This window comes from Cloeon dipterum, chromosome 4, assembly GCF_949628265.1.
Source record: "Cloeon dipterum chromosome 4, ieCloDipt1.1, whole genome shotgun sequence".
Classification (NCBI taxonomy): Eukaryota; Metazoa; Arthropoda; class Insecta; order Ephemeroptera; family Baetidae; genus Cloeon; species Cloeon dipterum.
The window spans coordinates 13970250-13987894 of NC_088789.1; the positions used below are offsets into that span (position 1 = coordinate 13970250).

The 17645-nt window shown below is 39.7% G+C and overlaps 1 protein-coding gene across 8 annotated transcripts in view; it reads right to left on the reverse strand.

Moving 5' to 3' along the window:
* Positions 1-17645, reverse strand: part of raskol (Ras GTPase-activating protein raskol) — a 97768-nt gene that overhangs the window by 33338 nt on the left and 46785 nt on the right. For 5 of the 8 annotated variants that reach the window (XM_065490144.1, XM_065490143.1, XM_065490142.1 and 2 more), the window contains exons 2-4: positions 15029-15171; positions 13728-13772; positions 11877-12093 (exon numbers count right to left, since the gene is read on the reverse strand). In XM_065490144.1, coding sequence (XP_065346216.1) covers positions 11877-12093; positions 13728-13772; positions 15029-15171 — 405 coding nt within the window. Of the gene's footprint in view, positions 1-1525; positions 1639-1752; positions 2133-11876; positions 12094-13727; positions 13773-15028; positions 15172-17645 lie in introns of those variants that run through there. The other 3 variants (XM_065490145.1, XM_065490141.1, XM_065490148.1) reach the window with 3 other exon arrangements.

Below are 17645 nucleotides of genomic sequence, written 5' to 3' on the forward strand. Positions count from 1 at the left end.
TTTAATTCACCGCTCTCCTTCACAATTTCATAGAAAATGAATTACTTCATTGCGCTTTTAGCACGTCGCATGCGTTCAAAGCTGAAAATTTTTGATGAATGGATTCCTTTGCTATAATTGCACTCTCGCACGCAGTTCTTCCTCAGTTGCATTTTGCGGTTGGACCACACACGAGAGGCTGAAAAACTCACGCATCGTGCCGTGACCAATAGAACAAGCTCCGAATTAAAACATTATTCTATTGACAATTCCGTGTGAAATTAGGTATTATATATGTGTCATATAAATTTATTAGAGAGAAAAAAAACATGCAACATACTGCACTTTTTATATTTTTATTCCAGAAAACTATATAATATTGCAGCTCAACAAGGAGTCTATAGCAAAGCCATCGGTCATTCCACGTGTTGTGTATACACTCGAGACATGACGTTCGTCTACCTGGCTATACCCAATTCTTTGAATTTGAACCCCCATAGGGATTATCGGCTTTTATCTAGCGATCTGTTTGTACACTGTATTATGGGCTTTGTAATTTCAGGGTTGATCCGGAGAAAAACGAATTCAAGGGTTGGGCTCTCCAAAAATATCAAACGTTACAAAATAATTGACATCATATAATGGGCTTGTAATTGCTCATATTCATTTATCGTAAAAAAACAACACACGTCCACATCATTATCAAATTATTTCCCTTCCTCAAATGAATCGATATATTATTAAAGTGATCATTTACGTTAAACTGTGACAAAAAGCCACGAATATCAACTAAAAGCGCGTAATTGATGTAATATTTATATTTTACTTCTCTTTGTCACACATAACGTTTTTATTAGACTGATTAGCTCGTATTTTTATTAGTGGTTTTGTTTTCGAACAGCACAGGAATACGCATACGCAGGTAAAACTATCTTTGTTCTTGCTCTACTGTTATCGAAACCGGCCTGCAAATAATATTACAGGTGCACCACATAATAACATAAATACACTCACACGAGTGACAAGGCGCTGTTGGTTGCGAAATATTAAGCCGTACTCGCGCGTACAACACTTTTGCCTTGACGAGCGGAGAACCACAGAAACTATCAACCAGCATTATTTGATTTTGAGAATTTTATCGCCAATTTCTCGGAAGTGACAAAGAAATTGCCCCACTTCCAATACATTATTGCGAAATAGTATAATATATATATATATATACATACACGCTCCTCTGACGTGAATTTCTGCATTTGAAATTTTTTTGGTACCGGAATTTAACAAATCAGTGAGAAGAATTTAGTAATGAGCCTTGATCGCGTACTTGTTTAAATATATATAGTTTTCTTGAGGAAGGAAAACCGAGTGTCCTGAGAAAAACAAATTTCAATGCCATAGAAGCCTTGCCTTTAAAATTGCATCGACTAATATATCAGCAAGGACGGTCTTTTTAACGACTCACACGCACGTCCTAAACTTGACCCAACAACATACGGAGCACTTTTCGAAATTGAGTTTCAAGTGCATCAGCAAAAGCAGGGCTCACCATGATCGTCGTGACTCTGCACTTGAAGGCAAAACTGGAAGCTTCTTCTTAACTTGGAAGTTGGTCTCTTTTGCCTGACCGGTTGGAAAGAGTCATGTGCCATGATGATATCACTAGTTAAAAATATGTATTTAAAAATAGGCCTCTTTAAAACTATTTTTAAAACATTGGGTGTTTTAAAGTAATTTAATAATGAAAATTAAGAAAATATGATGGATCGGAAATACCTATCAATGACTGTATTTTGCAGATTGTGGTTCCTGAGCTGCACCGTCTCCATTTTGACTGTTTGCTTGAGACTCTATACTCACGAACTATCTGAACGAAAAAATGAAACCAAAACCGAAGCGTGAAAAATAAAACAGGAGGGAGCGAGCGATATATTCGCTATGCGCAGTAGCCTGAGAATCACTGGTGGTCGGTGGCAGCAGGCACCTGAATAATAATAACCAACATGACGAGTGTGACGTTAACGCAAACCTTTTCTTTCCCAACACTGATATCGAATAGCCTTGTGACAGAAACGACTCATTCAAAAAGAGTCACCTTTGAGAACTAATATAACTGGCCCTGCAGCTCTCGTCTGCATTTTACCCCCACGACCAGACAGTTTCTGCCCGTCTCCTCTTTCTTGACGCAAACATTACGCCGACTTCCGATTTCTATTATCGTATTTGGGCCGGCTCGTTGTTTATAAGGAAAATTCCTGCGCCCTACATACTTCAAAACCCACCACGTATGTATGATGTCACGAAGGTTCGGAATTCCCGCCTGTCTGCGGTCGAGGGAGGTGGTGGAATTTTCATTCGCTTTTGTGCAACCATCCATTAGCCACCACTTAGGTTTGGCGCTTTATGAGAGGGTTGTCGGGCCATAATTATAGTCCAACACGATATGATATGGGAATTTGAGAGCCTTAGAATGCGAACAATGATCGAGGGATGCACTTAATTGATCGACTGAATTTGCTTTCATAGTTTCTTTTAGTATCAAAGCTGTTACAAATTATTCCAAAAGCTGTGGTTTCATTTTTTTAATTGCGTTTAACCATTAAAATAGTTTCTTTTATGCTGTCGTAAAAATTATCTGGATAATTTTCTCTCGTGAAAGCAACTTATATCTAAATATTATTAACTACTGTAAAAATAGCAAACTTTAGATTCAAATAGAGAGTTCGTTGTTTTTTATCTTAAACTATATAACAGACATTGAACCTTGATGAGCTCCTGTGTTGATTTTTCATTCACACCGAAAAGGTAGTATTTTTTATAGACGCGGTCTCCCCATTAATAGCTGAGTAAAAATATGTAGTAATGGCTTGCAACAGCCACATATTTTTAAAAATTTCCCACTGCTATGAGAGACTTTAACCATTATGTTCTTTTTTACTACTGTTGTGCAAGAATTTTTTTTTGAAAAAGTAGCTTCCAAATTGTTCTACCTCTGGATAATTCTCTTGAATTTGTCTGTGTCAACAGGACGAAATGTAAACTCACTGTAAATGGGTTCTTTGACTCGCTTCTCAGAAGGGACAAAAACAAGGCTGCTGACTGGCTGGCTTGCATACATATGCATACACGCGCTGGCTAAATAATCAATTTAGCGGCGGCAGCGGTGCCGCCGACTGGTTTTTCGCTGATAAAAAGAGGCTGTCCAGCAATCGCCCATCGGCGGGAGCTATAGTAAATAATTGCCCCCGTCCGCGACGGCTGGGGGTCACCCATGGTGGATGCGCAGATAATGGAGAGCCTGCCCCACTGCATTGTCTGTTGAATGCTGCTGGACGGAAAACTAAAAATAATGATATTATGCACGTTGGCGCGCCGATGATTTAATGACTTGGCTCATGCAATAACCACATTCCTCGGCCGCGCACATTAAATAATGAGTTTTGTGGATGTATGCTGAGCGCCGCGTCGGCCAGTACATTTAACGCCAAGGCTCGCAAGCTCGCTGCCAAATTAGCTGACAAAAAAACCAATTATGAATATAGGAGGAGCAAAGGTCGGCTGGGTCAAGAGAGGCCAGCTTAAAATTTAATTGTGCATGCCCCAGAGTGTTTGAACCAGTTTCGATTTTCCGTGTCAATTGCGTTTCTAATATGACCCTTTGACACTGGAGAATTATTTTTCAGATAATTTGCTAACGTTAATTCATAATGTGTACCAATATTTTTATCGTTTGTAGCATTTGACGGTAAAATATGCAGGAGTAAGGGGTTCAATTACGTAGGCGTGTCATGTATGTCGATTGGTTTAACATAAACATTTATGATGGGAAATAAACTATCAATTTAAATCAATTATACCATCCATTCATGCTCCTTAATCTCAAATTACTGGCTATAAAAAATAATTAAAGAGTAAATTGCAAAATAGTTCGTTTTACCCATTGCCTCAAATTCAGAACACTTTTTAGTCTTTGATGCGCGTTGATTAACATTGATGGACAGTGGAGCAAATCGTGTTGAGGTCGAGAAGCTTTGCTTTAAAAGTGATATGCACAAGTGACGCAATATTTAATCAGCGACCACGCGGCCGACTCAATTAAAAGACCGTGGTATAAAACAACAGAGCCCTTTTCACCACTGCTTTAAAAGCGTTAATAAATTAAATGGAGAGTGAGAGAGGTGGAACAGTCCATTGAGAGCGTTGCGTTGCAGCGAGTGAGAAAAAAATTAATTAATGAAGTGCAACGCACGAGATTCAGCCTTTTTTGTCTGAATAATTAACCAACACGCTTCATCTGACGCGAGTGTTTTTGTTTGGACTCTTGTAAAAACTCGATGCTCACATTGGAAAGTAGTCCGCAGAGAAGCAGCAATCATGAGCTTTGAATTAAACATCAGTGAAAGAAAAAAAAGGAATTTTCCAGATTGCCTAAGATCAAAAACACTTGATAAAACTCCGGCGAATCATGTTTCCTTTCCAGTCAGACGCTTCCGTTGCCACCCGAGATAAAATGTGGAGTAATAAAATTCTCGGAGTTAGTTAATAATGAAAATGCAGAAAAGAGCCAACAGGAAACTGCTTAGAGGTTCATCTCGCATTTAAATTAATGAGCAAATGCAACTCAGTGCAAATAATCAAATGCTCGGCAAATGCTGAATTTTAAATAGGAAACGCTTTCATTAGCAGTGGTGCAGGCTATTAATCGAAAATTTTAACAATGGGCACGATGAAAAGCGAAAATAGTTTTGTCTCGAAGCCGAGTTTGGCCAAAGGAGTAAAGCATTATTCATACCACGCATGACGTCAACTTGAAATCCTTCCATATTGTTCTTAACTTGAAAACAATGTAATGACTGTGTCGCGGAAACGCCCCACTTGCAATTAGAGATCATTAGTGTACGTTTGAAAGAAAAAAAATCTGATTTGGAGTCCGTATCTAACTGGATATTGGTCCTACGTCCCAAATAGATGGATTGTTCTGATGTCAAAATAGAAAATTCAGTTTTATCAGGGTCGAAACATTTTTCTAGTATCGTGTGCTGTTTTTTTATCAACCGAACCTCCTCATTACTTTTTTCGTGATTGCTAATATTAATGTTTCTTGTTCACGAGTTGCAAAATTACAGCCAAAGAATATAATCATTTAAAATCATACACAAAGACAAAAATGACAAGGAGAAGCTGTCTAAACCCGTGAAAAAATTGCATAGTCAACGTTGTCATGCAAATGCCAAGAACGATTTCAAAATTACTTTTGAGTTTTGAAAGCTTATTTTGTTACCTTAAATTATTCACAGCAAAATAGATTCAGATTTTTTTAGCTAAAAATAATTGCAACAACCTTGGCACTAAAGAAATAAATCATTCAACTGAGGTGGCAGATTATCAATCACGAGAGTCAAGTAGGAAGATGGACGTAGGCGAAGGTGCGAACCATTTGTTAGAAATGCAAAGGAAAAGAGAGAGAAAACGGCGATTTTTGTGTATACTAACGCTGCTCTGGCGTGAGGTAATCTTTGTCGTGCACTTTGGCGTTCTTCTTGTCCTCCTGTTCTGCTTCTGGCTCTGGCTGCGTCCACATGGCGGAGCCGATGGTGTGCCTCTGCGCCGTGTCTCTCTTCTTCAGGGTCTTGAATCGGCGTCTTAAGATACTGGGAGCTGCGACGACACACGAGATCGAGCCATGAAGAGGCGTTCGGTGCAAGAGAAGCAGCCGAAGGGAGAACGCACGTGGGTTCGCCAGTGACGCCAGACGCACACAAGACACCATCCGGCGTGGCCAAATTTAGTGCCGGCTTATACAAATTTCCACAAAACCGTCGGCCCCAATTAGCTGAGAATCCTCCCACAACGCGAATATATGAGAACCCGAGTCAACTCGATGAGTTCGGACACACATTAATCAGCCGGCTTCGAGTTGCTTGTTTGTTTTGTGCTGGGAAATACAAATCTTCTGAAGAATTGGGCTCTTTTTTCGAACAGCTTTACACAAGCACACGTGGGCAGGATATTCATTTCTTGCTTGTTCTCGTGCCAGTTTTATTTATCTTATTGACACTCACGGCATGCGTGATAATGGTCGATATGGTTCACTAGGAAAGACAAAGCCTATATAGTAGACAAATTTTCAGTATAGATTAAGACTAAATCTCAAGCTTTAGGCAAGGTTTTTGACATGCGTATATTTTTATTTAATTTTACTTTAAATTTATATTCAAAGTCCATTACAAATAAATCATAACAACAAGTTTAATTTATAAATAGAGTAAAGTTTCTTCCACATCGAGTACGGTTGAGTTAAATTTCAAAATAACAAGTGAAAGCTTTGGTTTTAAAAGAGATAATTAACTGTCAACAATTGGATTAGGGATTATTTTAATGCAAATACACGTATAACAATCCAAGCATTGCAGTGGCATTTTTCAAACCTTCAAAATATTGGTGACGCGCTCTCAAGCTCAACGTGGAGGATTTTTCGGCACTTTATAGCACTCTAATTTGTAACGCAATTTAAAGCTTAACTGTATTAGAAGAAGCTGGTGCTCCGAATAGGGCTCACCAGTTTCTTCATCTAAAAGTTCATTTCTTGGCTGACCAGGAAATTGCGCGCAGAGGCTGGCAAGGAAAAAACCACTGAAAGGACGGGCAAACGGAAGATTGTGTCTCTATAATCCACAAGAGTAAGTGGAGTTTGATTGGATGCGACGATAAACAAGCAAGAAGCCCCGAGATTGGTACTACGTGCGAAAGAGTAATTCTCGCGAGGATATAGTCAGCCGGGCGTCTGGTGTGCGTTTGACGTCACCGCTAGGTCAAAATTGTGCACTCACAAAGATCGGCATCGCTCAGCTCCGCGATTTGAGCCAAAATTTCGTCGTCTGACTGGCTACGAAGCTGCTGGCCGACGTCGCAATTGCAGTCGCTGGCCCGCATGACCTGCAGTTTCGGCACCGAAGTTGGCACCTTAGAGCGGCGCCGCAGAATCGAGCACCACGGCCGGCACCGGCGTTGCTCCCGCGGTGTCACTGACATCTTGTAGCGAAACGACCGGAATGACATTATGGTCAACTACATGGCACAGTTTTAACTTTCCAATCTCTAAATTTCCACTAACACATTGAGTTTATAAACCAATATTTTGCTGACGCACAGAGTGTATGAATAATCAAGAATCGTCGACTTCAAGAGGAACTCGATAATTTTAATATTAACAAGCCAGTTCGAGTTTAAAATTAAGAAATAGCTAATATAAATTAAAAAGGGGGGCTTTAAAATCCTTTTAATATATTTATATAAAAAAATATCCACTGTTGTGAACTTAAGAACGATTGTGTTGCTTAGAGCACACAATAAGGGCAAATAAAATTTATCTGATTGAAGAATAGTCGCAACTCTTGCTCTCAATCTCACATATAACCACAGCAAATAGTACGTAAAATACGCACTTGAAGTGAAATATTGGTTTCCGTGCTAAATTATTAAAGGTTTTGAAGTAAAAGAGAAGTATTTAGCTTCTTTAAAAACTAATAGAAAAAAATACTTGAGAAGCCAGTTCAGTCAGTTATTTAGGGACCACAAGTTTGTTGTTTGAAAATTTTAAATATGAACTGACACCCCACCTATTTTAGTGGCAATTAATCCATCAATCAAAAATGCCTTTGACACCTCCAGTTTGGAAAAAAAGACGAAAGCGGCGCGGGCTAGGCCACATGCACTGCAGAGACACACCTCGCTTCCGAAGGGCCAAGACGCACACTTGAGTCCAAATCGAGCCGATTGCTGGTTTCTTGCCACTGCAGACTTGCGGAGAAGACAAAAGCACGCACTACTACGACTGACTGCATTTGGCGAGCGGCACCAAAAAATGCCCGCCGCCGCCGGGGCTTGAGGAGGGCGAGCGAGTGGTGTTGGGCTCAACGCCGCCGCCGCTGCTATTGAGGAGGAGAAGGAGGAACTCGGGCCAGCAAAACAAAGGAAGGAAACTACTCGCGACACAGGCCCACGCCTATGTACGGCCACCTTATGTACACCCCATCTACATAATTCATGTACAGCAACGTCTCCTTACTCACGTGTTGCAAATGATGAGAGCTAAAGAGCAATTACTCTCGCGCGCGCGCTGATAAAAGATGATTGCAACGGAGAAAAATGCGCCCTTCTCCAGTTCTCTGAGCGGCACATTTGCATATGTGAAACGCCGGCCTGATGACTGCCGTCGTGTGTGCTCCATTTGAACTTGGAAATCATAAAAGTCGGCCTAACTGGTGCTGTTTATTGTTACCATTACACACTGATGTGCTGTGCACTGTCGGAAAAGTGTGACTAATCGTCTGTGCGAGCCTGACATGCTGCAAAGAATTTAAATACAGCGCTAACAAGGAAGTCAGAGACACTGCTTTTAGCCTCTGGTAAATATTGAAATAAAGACTACTCACCGATGATATATTCCGAGACTTTTTAGAATCTAAACACTAGTTAAAATTTGATTGATTTGCGTTGACTGACAATCCCACTTGAAACCATCTAAATTCAGATTAGTAACTTCTTGACAAGAGATAATAACGATAATAATGTTTGTTTCTAACAACTCTTTAATAAATTGTTTAAAAAGATATAATCAAGTTATCATAATTTGCCGCATTAAATTTAGGTTAATTATCGATCCATATTAAGTTTTAGCTTTAAAAAAGGGGGTTTGAACATTTTTAAGTTGAAATTTCATATAATTTTACCACTTTACAACTGGTGTAAAATAACATGAGCTCTCGAAAAAAAATTAAACTCCGCAATAACTAACCAAGCAAATGTGGTTTACTGCGATAACAGTTCAAAATTTAACTTTTTCTTTAATTAAGATTGCATTTCCCCTATTACCAAAAAGATTTTCATTTCTCTTTTTCGGAGCATCGAAGTACTGCTGCAACTTTTAAATAATTATTGCGTATTAAAGTAATCGCATCCAGCTTTAACAACTCTGCCGTGGGAACTGCGACTTGAACCATTTTCTGCCATTACCATTGTTCGCGCATGCAGTTTTGATCTCGAAGAGTGATACAAAAGCTGAGAGGAAGTGGAAAAGAACGCCTGCGTGTGTGTGTATTATTTCATATTTTTACGAGCGGCGAAGAGATGAAAAGTAAACACTACACGACCAACGCACATCGGAACAACAGAAGATTGCGTGAATTTATATATGAACAGTTGCCAGCGGTAATTTTCATTCTCTCTCTTTGCTCGGTAAATCCTTTATCAATTCCCATCGCACCGTCTTGCAAGTGCTTGTCAGTTTGATACGCCGACTTCCTAGACGTGATGCGAATTCGAAATTCAAAATTTCTGTCATTCTTGGTATCACCTCATCTGGTTAAATACGAGATCTTCGTTGGTTGCACGCTTTTTATCAAAAGTTAGTGTCGCAATCACCATAAAAAGCTGCCTTGATTCACCAGGCATGCGAGAGAAGGAAACCGCAGATTATCAAACAGAAGAGTGCCCGCGTTGCGGCGACACAAACGCCGCTGATTTCACCGTTTTTTCGACCGACGAAAGGCGAAAATGTTTTTTGCGTTTTACTCTTGTGACTTCAGTTCCGTTAAGGTGGTTTGTTGTGACATGATATTTAGTTTTCTGCACCAGAGAATGCTGTTTTTGGTGATTTTGTAATAAAAATTATCTCACGGAGCATTAAAAATTAGTGCGTAAATGAAAAGTGTGATACAGTGATAACACATGTTTGCTCAGTCATAGACGATAACAGATTTAGTAAGTCCGATTGCATCTGAGATTTTTTATTCGACTTGAGCACTATAGTATTTAGATTTTCATCATGGTGTGTTATAAAAATGATTTAACTTCTAAAATAAAAATATTTATATAACTTGTGACAATGTAACAGAGCACGAATTCAAACCATATTTTACAGATGGTGAAGAAACCAATATCTTTTAAACGGTGGATTTCAAGCAATGAAACTCAGAGATGCCCAATCCAGGAAATTAACATCAATGCATTAAATTCTAAAGATGCATTTATTTTTAGTAAAAAAAAACATTTGCATGTGTGCCTCACACTTCAACTAAGTAACGGTCAAAAATTGAGTTATAATTGGACATTGCAAATGTGCACGTCACTGGAGTAATGTACAAGCCGTGTCGTTGCCCTATTATGCCCAATTTTGTCAGTGCGATAGAACGTCGCGATCACCTGCCAGCGCCAGTTCAGTCGAATGTTAAATCGCAAATGAGCCAAATACGGCGCAAGCCATTCCGCTTCCTATTCGCATCCGAGCACGTTTCACCCGGGTCGAATACAAAGGAGACTCATAACGAAGCCGCATTGTTCATCAAAGTGAGGCTGTGATGGGTTAAATTATACGCAGACCGGCGGACAGAACTGTGGCTTCGGGGCTGCCCGATCCTATTTAGGCGCCGCGCTGCTTTAGTTTTGCGTGTTGCCCATCGACAAGATGCACGATGCGTGCGGCGCTTCTTATCTTAAGTGTGGCTTTGCTAATATTGCGTGCAAGCCGTGAATAACATTACGAACGTGCTCAAATTTTTATGGCTCCTCCATAAACCAACGGAGCAAAAAAAAACAAAAAGTCGATATGAGGTTTATATCTTTCGGATAAATATTATTTAAAATATTCAACAACCATTTAATTAGATTACCGAACGTAGGTTAAAAAGTAAATAATGCATTGTTTTGTCAGTCTAGGAAACGGAGACGTGCCTTTCCACTCTCGGAAAATCGTGTATGCCGCACGAGCAGTGCTGCGCGGTAATAGAGGTCGCTACGAATCAGCACGAGCCATCTCTCCGGTAGGGTATGCAACCTGCGCCGCAGACGTGTCGAGCGGTTTGCCTAGCCACTTTCAAAAGTGCTCGCGGCAGCAGAAAAGGTGCCGCCGTGCTTCGTCTCATCCCTCGTCTGCGCGCTTTTAGATATATAAAATTACGGTTGCGCGCGTTTTGGCAGTGCGTGTTTCACTTTATGCTGCTCGTCGGTGCGGAAATTTGAGAAGAGCGTCGCGTGAATTCGACTCGAGAATCGTCGTCCTCGCACTTTCTCTGCAGAAGCAGACGACAGAGGAAAAAGCAAAAGCGCGCAAAACACGTCTCCGCCTTGCAATCAGCAGTCTTTGATCATCTTCTGCTCTCACAACAGATACGTTCACCCTTGTTGCTGTTCATCGGCCAAAGAGCTGCCCAGTAAATTGAGTTGGCTGTGTACTATTGCGAATTTCATTTTTTGCTAAACACTCATATAGAAAGGTCCAAAAAATCTATTGCAATTTCTCTTTTTGCATATTTTTGGCTGCCATGGTAGCTATTTAATAAAATACGTAAAATACGAAGGATTTTTTTTGCATATTATTTCATTCTGGTAGTTGTAATTAGCTTGATTACTCAGTTGTATAGATGCATTTGAAACATGTTAGACTGTTACCTTTCATAATTGAACTTAAAATGATTTTACAATGGCTACTCCCATATGCAAAAAACTAGGAATGGAAGGGTAAAAAATAATATATATAGGATAAGAAAAAAATAATATCACACGCTTTCGTACTGTACAGCAAATGTTTCGGCCACGCAGGAAAGGTTTACCTAACTTTTCTCGAAAGTTTCCACGGAATTCTCATCAAGTTTAGCCAACTTGTGATTAAACGTTTCCTTCCAGCAAAATAAATCACGGTTTTTTCCTACTTTAAATTCATATGATAAAACTTTGGATGCTATATCCACGGAAATTTATACATAACTTTATAAATACAGAATATCTTAAGAAAAGATTTAAAGATCGAAATTAACCCTTGAGAATTCTCCGCAAAAAAGTTTGTCGTTTGCGCAACCAGTTTCACGCCGAATATCATTGCTGAAATCAATCAGGGCACTAACCTGCAGGTGCTGCAGAGTACAGGTATCCTTCCTCCCTGAGAGACGTGCAGTCTGCGACGCTGCTGTCCTCGTCCTCATCGCCCTCGGGGATGACACCCTCTTCCTCCTCGAGCAGCGGGGGCGGCGGACACGGCTCGTAGCCCCATTTCTGGCGGAAGGCCTTGGCGCCGCCGTCGAGACGCACCCTCGGCAAATCCACGAACAAAGAATCACCGATCTGCGGGACAGAGGTCAGAGGTCAGCGGACAATTAATAGAGGTCATTCGACGCGCATCACGGGGGCAATTGTTACGACGCGTCAGACGTTAGGGAATTTATTTGGTCCAAGCGGGCTTGGTTAAGACATAGAGGCCCAACAGGGCTGTGTGTGTGAAACACATGCATTGCGTTCAAAGACGGAACAAGACTGAAATAAATTTAAAATTGCTTATTCTCGTAATTTATTTAAATGGAATATGAGACATATTTGTGAAGACACTCGGTGGAATGAGCGAGTAATAATGGATACCAGTAGGCATGCAATCTGCAAAGCGTTGGTGGCGTGCGTGCTGCTTATAATTAAGACGAACACTCGACACCGGATGTTCTTGTAGAATCGATATTCAATAATGAGACAAAATGTGCTTGTAAAATAATATTTTTATAATACGAGAAGACACTCTTTGTGTTATTACTGTTGATGGAAATCAAGAAACGAGATGAATACATTCCACGAGACAATGGCGTATGAAACAAAATTCCCAGAGCAATAACGACTTGTTCACAATATGATCTCGACCGAAAAAAAAGAGACAAACAAAAACGCAAACACGAATACAAGTGACTTGTTATGTGAGATCACGCATACGCGACGTTACTTCGGAGAAAAAAAGTATACACGTACAAATGCTCTTTGCATCGCCGTCTCGTCGGTTTCAACTTTGACAGCGCTTATGATCTCATCGCACAAGAAATAAGAAATGAACAGGCTGTAAATGCAATGTCAGGAGCGTCAAAAGACCGCGGGGAAGTTTGTGAGGCTTCACTCTGTTTGACTTTGAACAAAAGAACTGAAATTTATTTCTTACTTCATCGAAAATATACGAGCACGAGAAACTTGAACCTATACTAACATGACGACGGGGAGGCATTCGTGCGGAAAACAATCGAATATTGCTTCAAGGACGAGGTTTATTTTCATTGCGATTTAAAAACCACTTTCATAAAATCAATGGTGATTAAGATCAGCTAATGAGTACGTGTTTTCAGCTGAATTGCTTGTGAAACATATGCATATGTGCGTTGTGTTGCCATGTGAATTCCTACCGATTGTGGGCAAATAAAAATTATAAGTTATAGCCAGCTTTTTGTTAATATATACGTAATAAATGACTAATTCAAAGCAATTAAAGCATGTTTCCTGGTGATGAAAATGACGTAACTGACAGGGGAATGAATCGCCGTCGTCAAATACAATTAATTCTTCCACACAGCCTACAGACGTTAACTTTTGAATGAGGTATTCATTTCAGCACAAAAAGCATAAATTTCAATTGCCTGTCGTCATTTGTCTCGCCTCCGAGCAATATAAAAACAATTATTATACGACCACGTCTGACACAAGGCGACACCATCAGCGAGCATGCGGCGCGAGATAAAAATTATTATAGTGCGTGCGGATGCTGGGAAGAAGACAATAGTTAAAAATGAAGCGCTGTTCGCGCCACTGTAAATTAATCAGAGAGACAAAAGGTGCAAATAAGGATTAAAAACAAGCATTGTGCACTATCTAACACGCTAAAGACCACACATGCAACGAGAAATTAGTTAGTCAAAAGGCCGTGAAAACAGTCAGTAGAGAGATAGAGATACCTTGAAGTGAGGAAAGCGGGGCCGTGTCGGAGTCCCAGGAAATATCTGTGACAAATGACAGATCCGCAGTCAATAAATACCTATGGTTAGTTGGTTAATTACGAAAAAAATGTATTTGCAGTGTACATCAGCGTGAAATTTACTCGGTTTCATGACCAAACCAAATTGATTAGTCGCGCAATTATCCACTTGTCCTCAGAAAAATGCTTCGTAAGGAGTGTTAGCTGGTTAGTATCATATAAGAAGTGGTATTAACCTTGAAACGTGCTTTTCACCAATCAACGAACTAGGTTAGTAGTGATTATTTTAGGATAAATGTGTAAACCTTTAATTTTTAAACCTTATCTCGCAATAAATTGTTAGACGATGAGTGATAATCATTCCGATGATTGCTTTGCTACTGAAAGTGACATTCTTAATATATGTGTATCGTTTAGATCCAATTAAATTAATTTTTTTGACGATTAGCTTATAAGGTCTGCGTAGTTGGATTAAGTTAGCTTTCCTGCTAATAGCCTTTAAAACATTAGCACATTCTCAAAAAAAAAGATTTTCTAATGGAATTAATCAAATTGATGTTTAAAGCACATACTTAATTATGCTCGTCCAAACAGGTCATTTTGAAATTACGTTAATGGAACAATAATTACAGCTTACGCACATTCGTGCTCGTCTCTCCGACGCTAAAAATAAGTAATTTACGACCGTTCGTGGCTTAATTGTGCAAACTGAATGATTAAAAGTAAAACCAACGTGGTGCGAGTTCGCCAGCTTAATTTATTAGCGTGTGAGTGAATCTCTCTCGTAAACCTTTGAGTAATTAGGTGCCGAGTTAGCACAATTACAACAAGTATATAAAACCTGGAAGCGCAGACCTGATGCAACCATAATAATAGCAACAGCTGTATGAAATGAAATATTAAAAATGTATTTAACAAAAAATGTCCTTACGGGGCATCTTTCCCCGTTTCCTCGCTCTCGGCTCGGCGGGAAAGGATTTCTGCCGACACTTTTATGTCTTTGTGTTTGAGCCAATTACGGACGAACACGGCACTTGCATACTCGGTGCACGCTAGGTGCACTCGCGGGTCGACGAACCAACCAGCTCTGCATGCTGTAACCGGGCGCGCATTAAAGGTGCTAATTATCAATAAACACGAACTCGCACTCGTCTCCGCAATCAACTAATCGGAAGCGCGGGGCGATTAAATTTCAGCCCGGCATAGTCAGCCATTTCACTTGGGACTTTTTAAAAACGCGCTGTATATAATAATAATAATAATAATAATAGGTGTGCTTACGGCCATTTCCTCGCTTCGGTACGTGGTGAACGTTTGCTCATCTTGCAGCAGCACGCAGAAGAACGGCTCCCAGGTGACCAAACTAACGCCGCGGTCATTTTTTATGTTCCCAGCAGCACGGTGACCAATTTGTGGTTCTTTGTCTGAAACAGAAATGAATGTAGGCTTTAAAAACTTTCCCGAGTATTTTTACTGACGAAAAAACAGTGTAGTCCATATTGTATAGCTGGAAAGAATGTTTCTCTTATGAAAGTCTGGGTTTTCCTATTTCACGCTTAAAAAGATAACATTGAGTTTGATTTAAAAAGAGTACATTTTAATTTGTCACTGAATAGACATTACAACCAAATTTCTTAAAATAAAAGTTTATTACTATTGACTGGATTTGACAATTCATGGAGGAGAGATACCAGATGTAGAGATATCCCTTGGTAAAATGCTCACCAATTTTTAACTTATTGTAATGATCTGCAATAAACAATTTCTAAATCTAATTACACTTTAATGATTCCATAAAAAATTCAATATTTCATAAAAAATATTTATCTAGTCATCAACTGTATCATCGTGGAGTGTAATCATTCACCTATTAAGCTGGGGTTCTCTATTGAAAAAATTCAATCACACATGTCATGTAAATCAAAGGTTGATAGTTATTTTAAAATTTGACATGTTAATTTTAGACTTAAATCTATTCAAATCAAGGAGAATGATTAATATTTTCTCATTTTTCATGTTTATGCATTCAGACGCGTCTGCTGCAATCATTTTCAGGAGCAAACAAGCCGTCAAAATGCTAGGGAAATATCAAACAACTCTTTTCGTACAGTTCGCACGTGATGCAATTCAAAAATTTTCGAAACCCAAGTCGTGCAGCTCAAATATCGAATTACGCTCTTTTCCTGGTATCCGATTACTCGGCGAATAACTTGTCGATTAATTTGATCCGGCGGGGCGACATGAATAACGAACTCGAGCGACTTACTTAAATTACGCGGCCGTCTGTGCCGATCGGGAATACATCAGCCGAAAAACAAAACGGGCAAGGCGCTGTTCGCGCGATTCGTCGCAATTAGCGTTGCGTGAAGGTTGGCTCGACTCAATTTTTCAACCTCAAAACTCGACGAGCAACGCGAGTGACTCAGAGCTTAAATAAATGCGCCTTCTGTTGGTACAAAAGTGAGTGTGATTTTTTTTCTGTCGCTGTTGGCTGCTTCCTTGCCCGTCGATCTGGAGCACGATTCGTGCTGTTTAGGTATTCCGCGCTTGGCCCACATTGCGACCGCTTCGCAGAAATCGGCCACTGCGAATTACGCGAGTGCCTTCAACTCGCCTCGCAGGCAAATTTCTGTCTGAGCTAGGACGGCAGATGTTCGTATATGGTGTCAGTTTGTGTCACAACAGTAAAAGAAACTTCATGTTCAAATAGAGAAGTGTGAAGAATGACACAATTATTTCAAAATATTAAATTCGCATGTTTTAGCAACAACTAATGAGTGGTTATTCGACTGCAAAAATAAATCACGTATTTTTATATTCTTTAAAACTGTCTTATTTGTTGGGTTGTTGGATTAATGTTTTATTTTTCTCTCATCAATCACTAGTACAACATTTATACATATTAATATGCAGGGGATTTGAATTTTTAAAAATTAAAATGATGAGTTTTTTTAAGTTTGTTAGTTCTTTTGAGAATGAAATATTTAAAGGAATTCGAATTTCTTTCCTCTTAATTAAGTTATATTTTGAAAAAATTTAGTTAAGAATTCTTTAATTCTATTTATGCTAAGCAAAGAATTAGGTAGTACGCAATGGAAACATTAAAAATTTAATGAAGCCAGCTGTATGTTTGATATTGAGCTGGACACGTATGTTTCTTGTTTCCCATTCAATAATTCTGCAACGTAAGGCATTGAGTGAAAAGCTTTTTGAGCGATTATTTGTCTAGCTTGAATCTCTGTTTTATCCAACTATCTTTCAATCTGCGTGTGGCACACTTTTCACCCTATAAAAACGCGATTCATAGAGCACAATCCAGCAATTTTCTACCAGACAAAGGAACAGATTAACTCTCGGTAAACGCGCACGCAGCTCTCTCTTGATCAATTAATTTTTTCGATTTTGCGGTTTGATTGGACACGCAGCTGGTGCGCGTGCACCCGCAAGAATGAAGACGTCTTCTCTTGCGAGCCAATTTCGGCATCTGCAGAGTCATTTAATTTTCACAAGAAGCGCGCATCTTCCATTTCAATTCGTCCCTGGCCACCAATTTTGCCGGGTCCTTTGTGACGTCACTCGATGGCCTTTTGACCCCGACGCCTTCCTCATGTGCACACAGCCTAGCCGTGCTATAAGTCACAAGCCAAATGCCACCTACCAGTCGGCGTCAATTTTTACGAGAGGGAAGAAAGGTTGCGAGATGTGAGTTTTGTTGCCTGATTGCAGTGAAAAATGAATGCTCGTCCTACGTCGATATCGCACAGGCATTGCTTGCAATATTTGGAAATGTCGATTCAGCAACTCTCATCAAATATTTGATTAACTATAAAAATTTGAAGCATAAAAATAAGATTTAGCAGTTTGTAGCAGGAAAATTAAACATTATAAAACGCTTAGC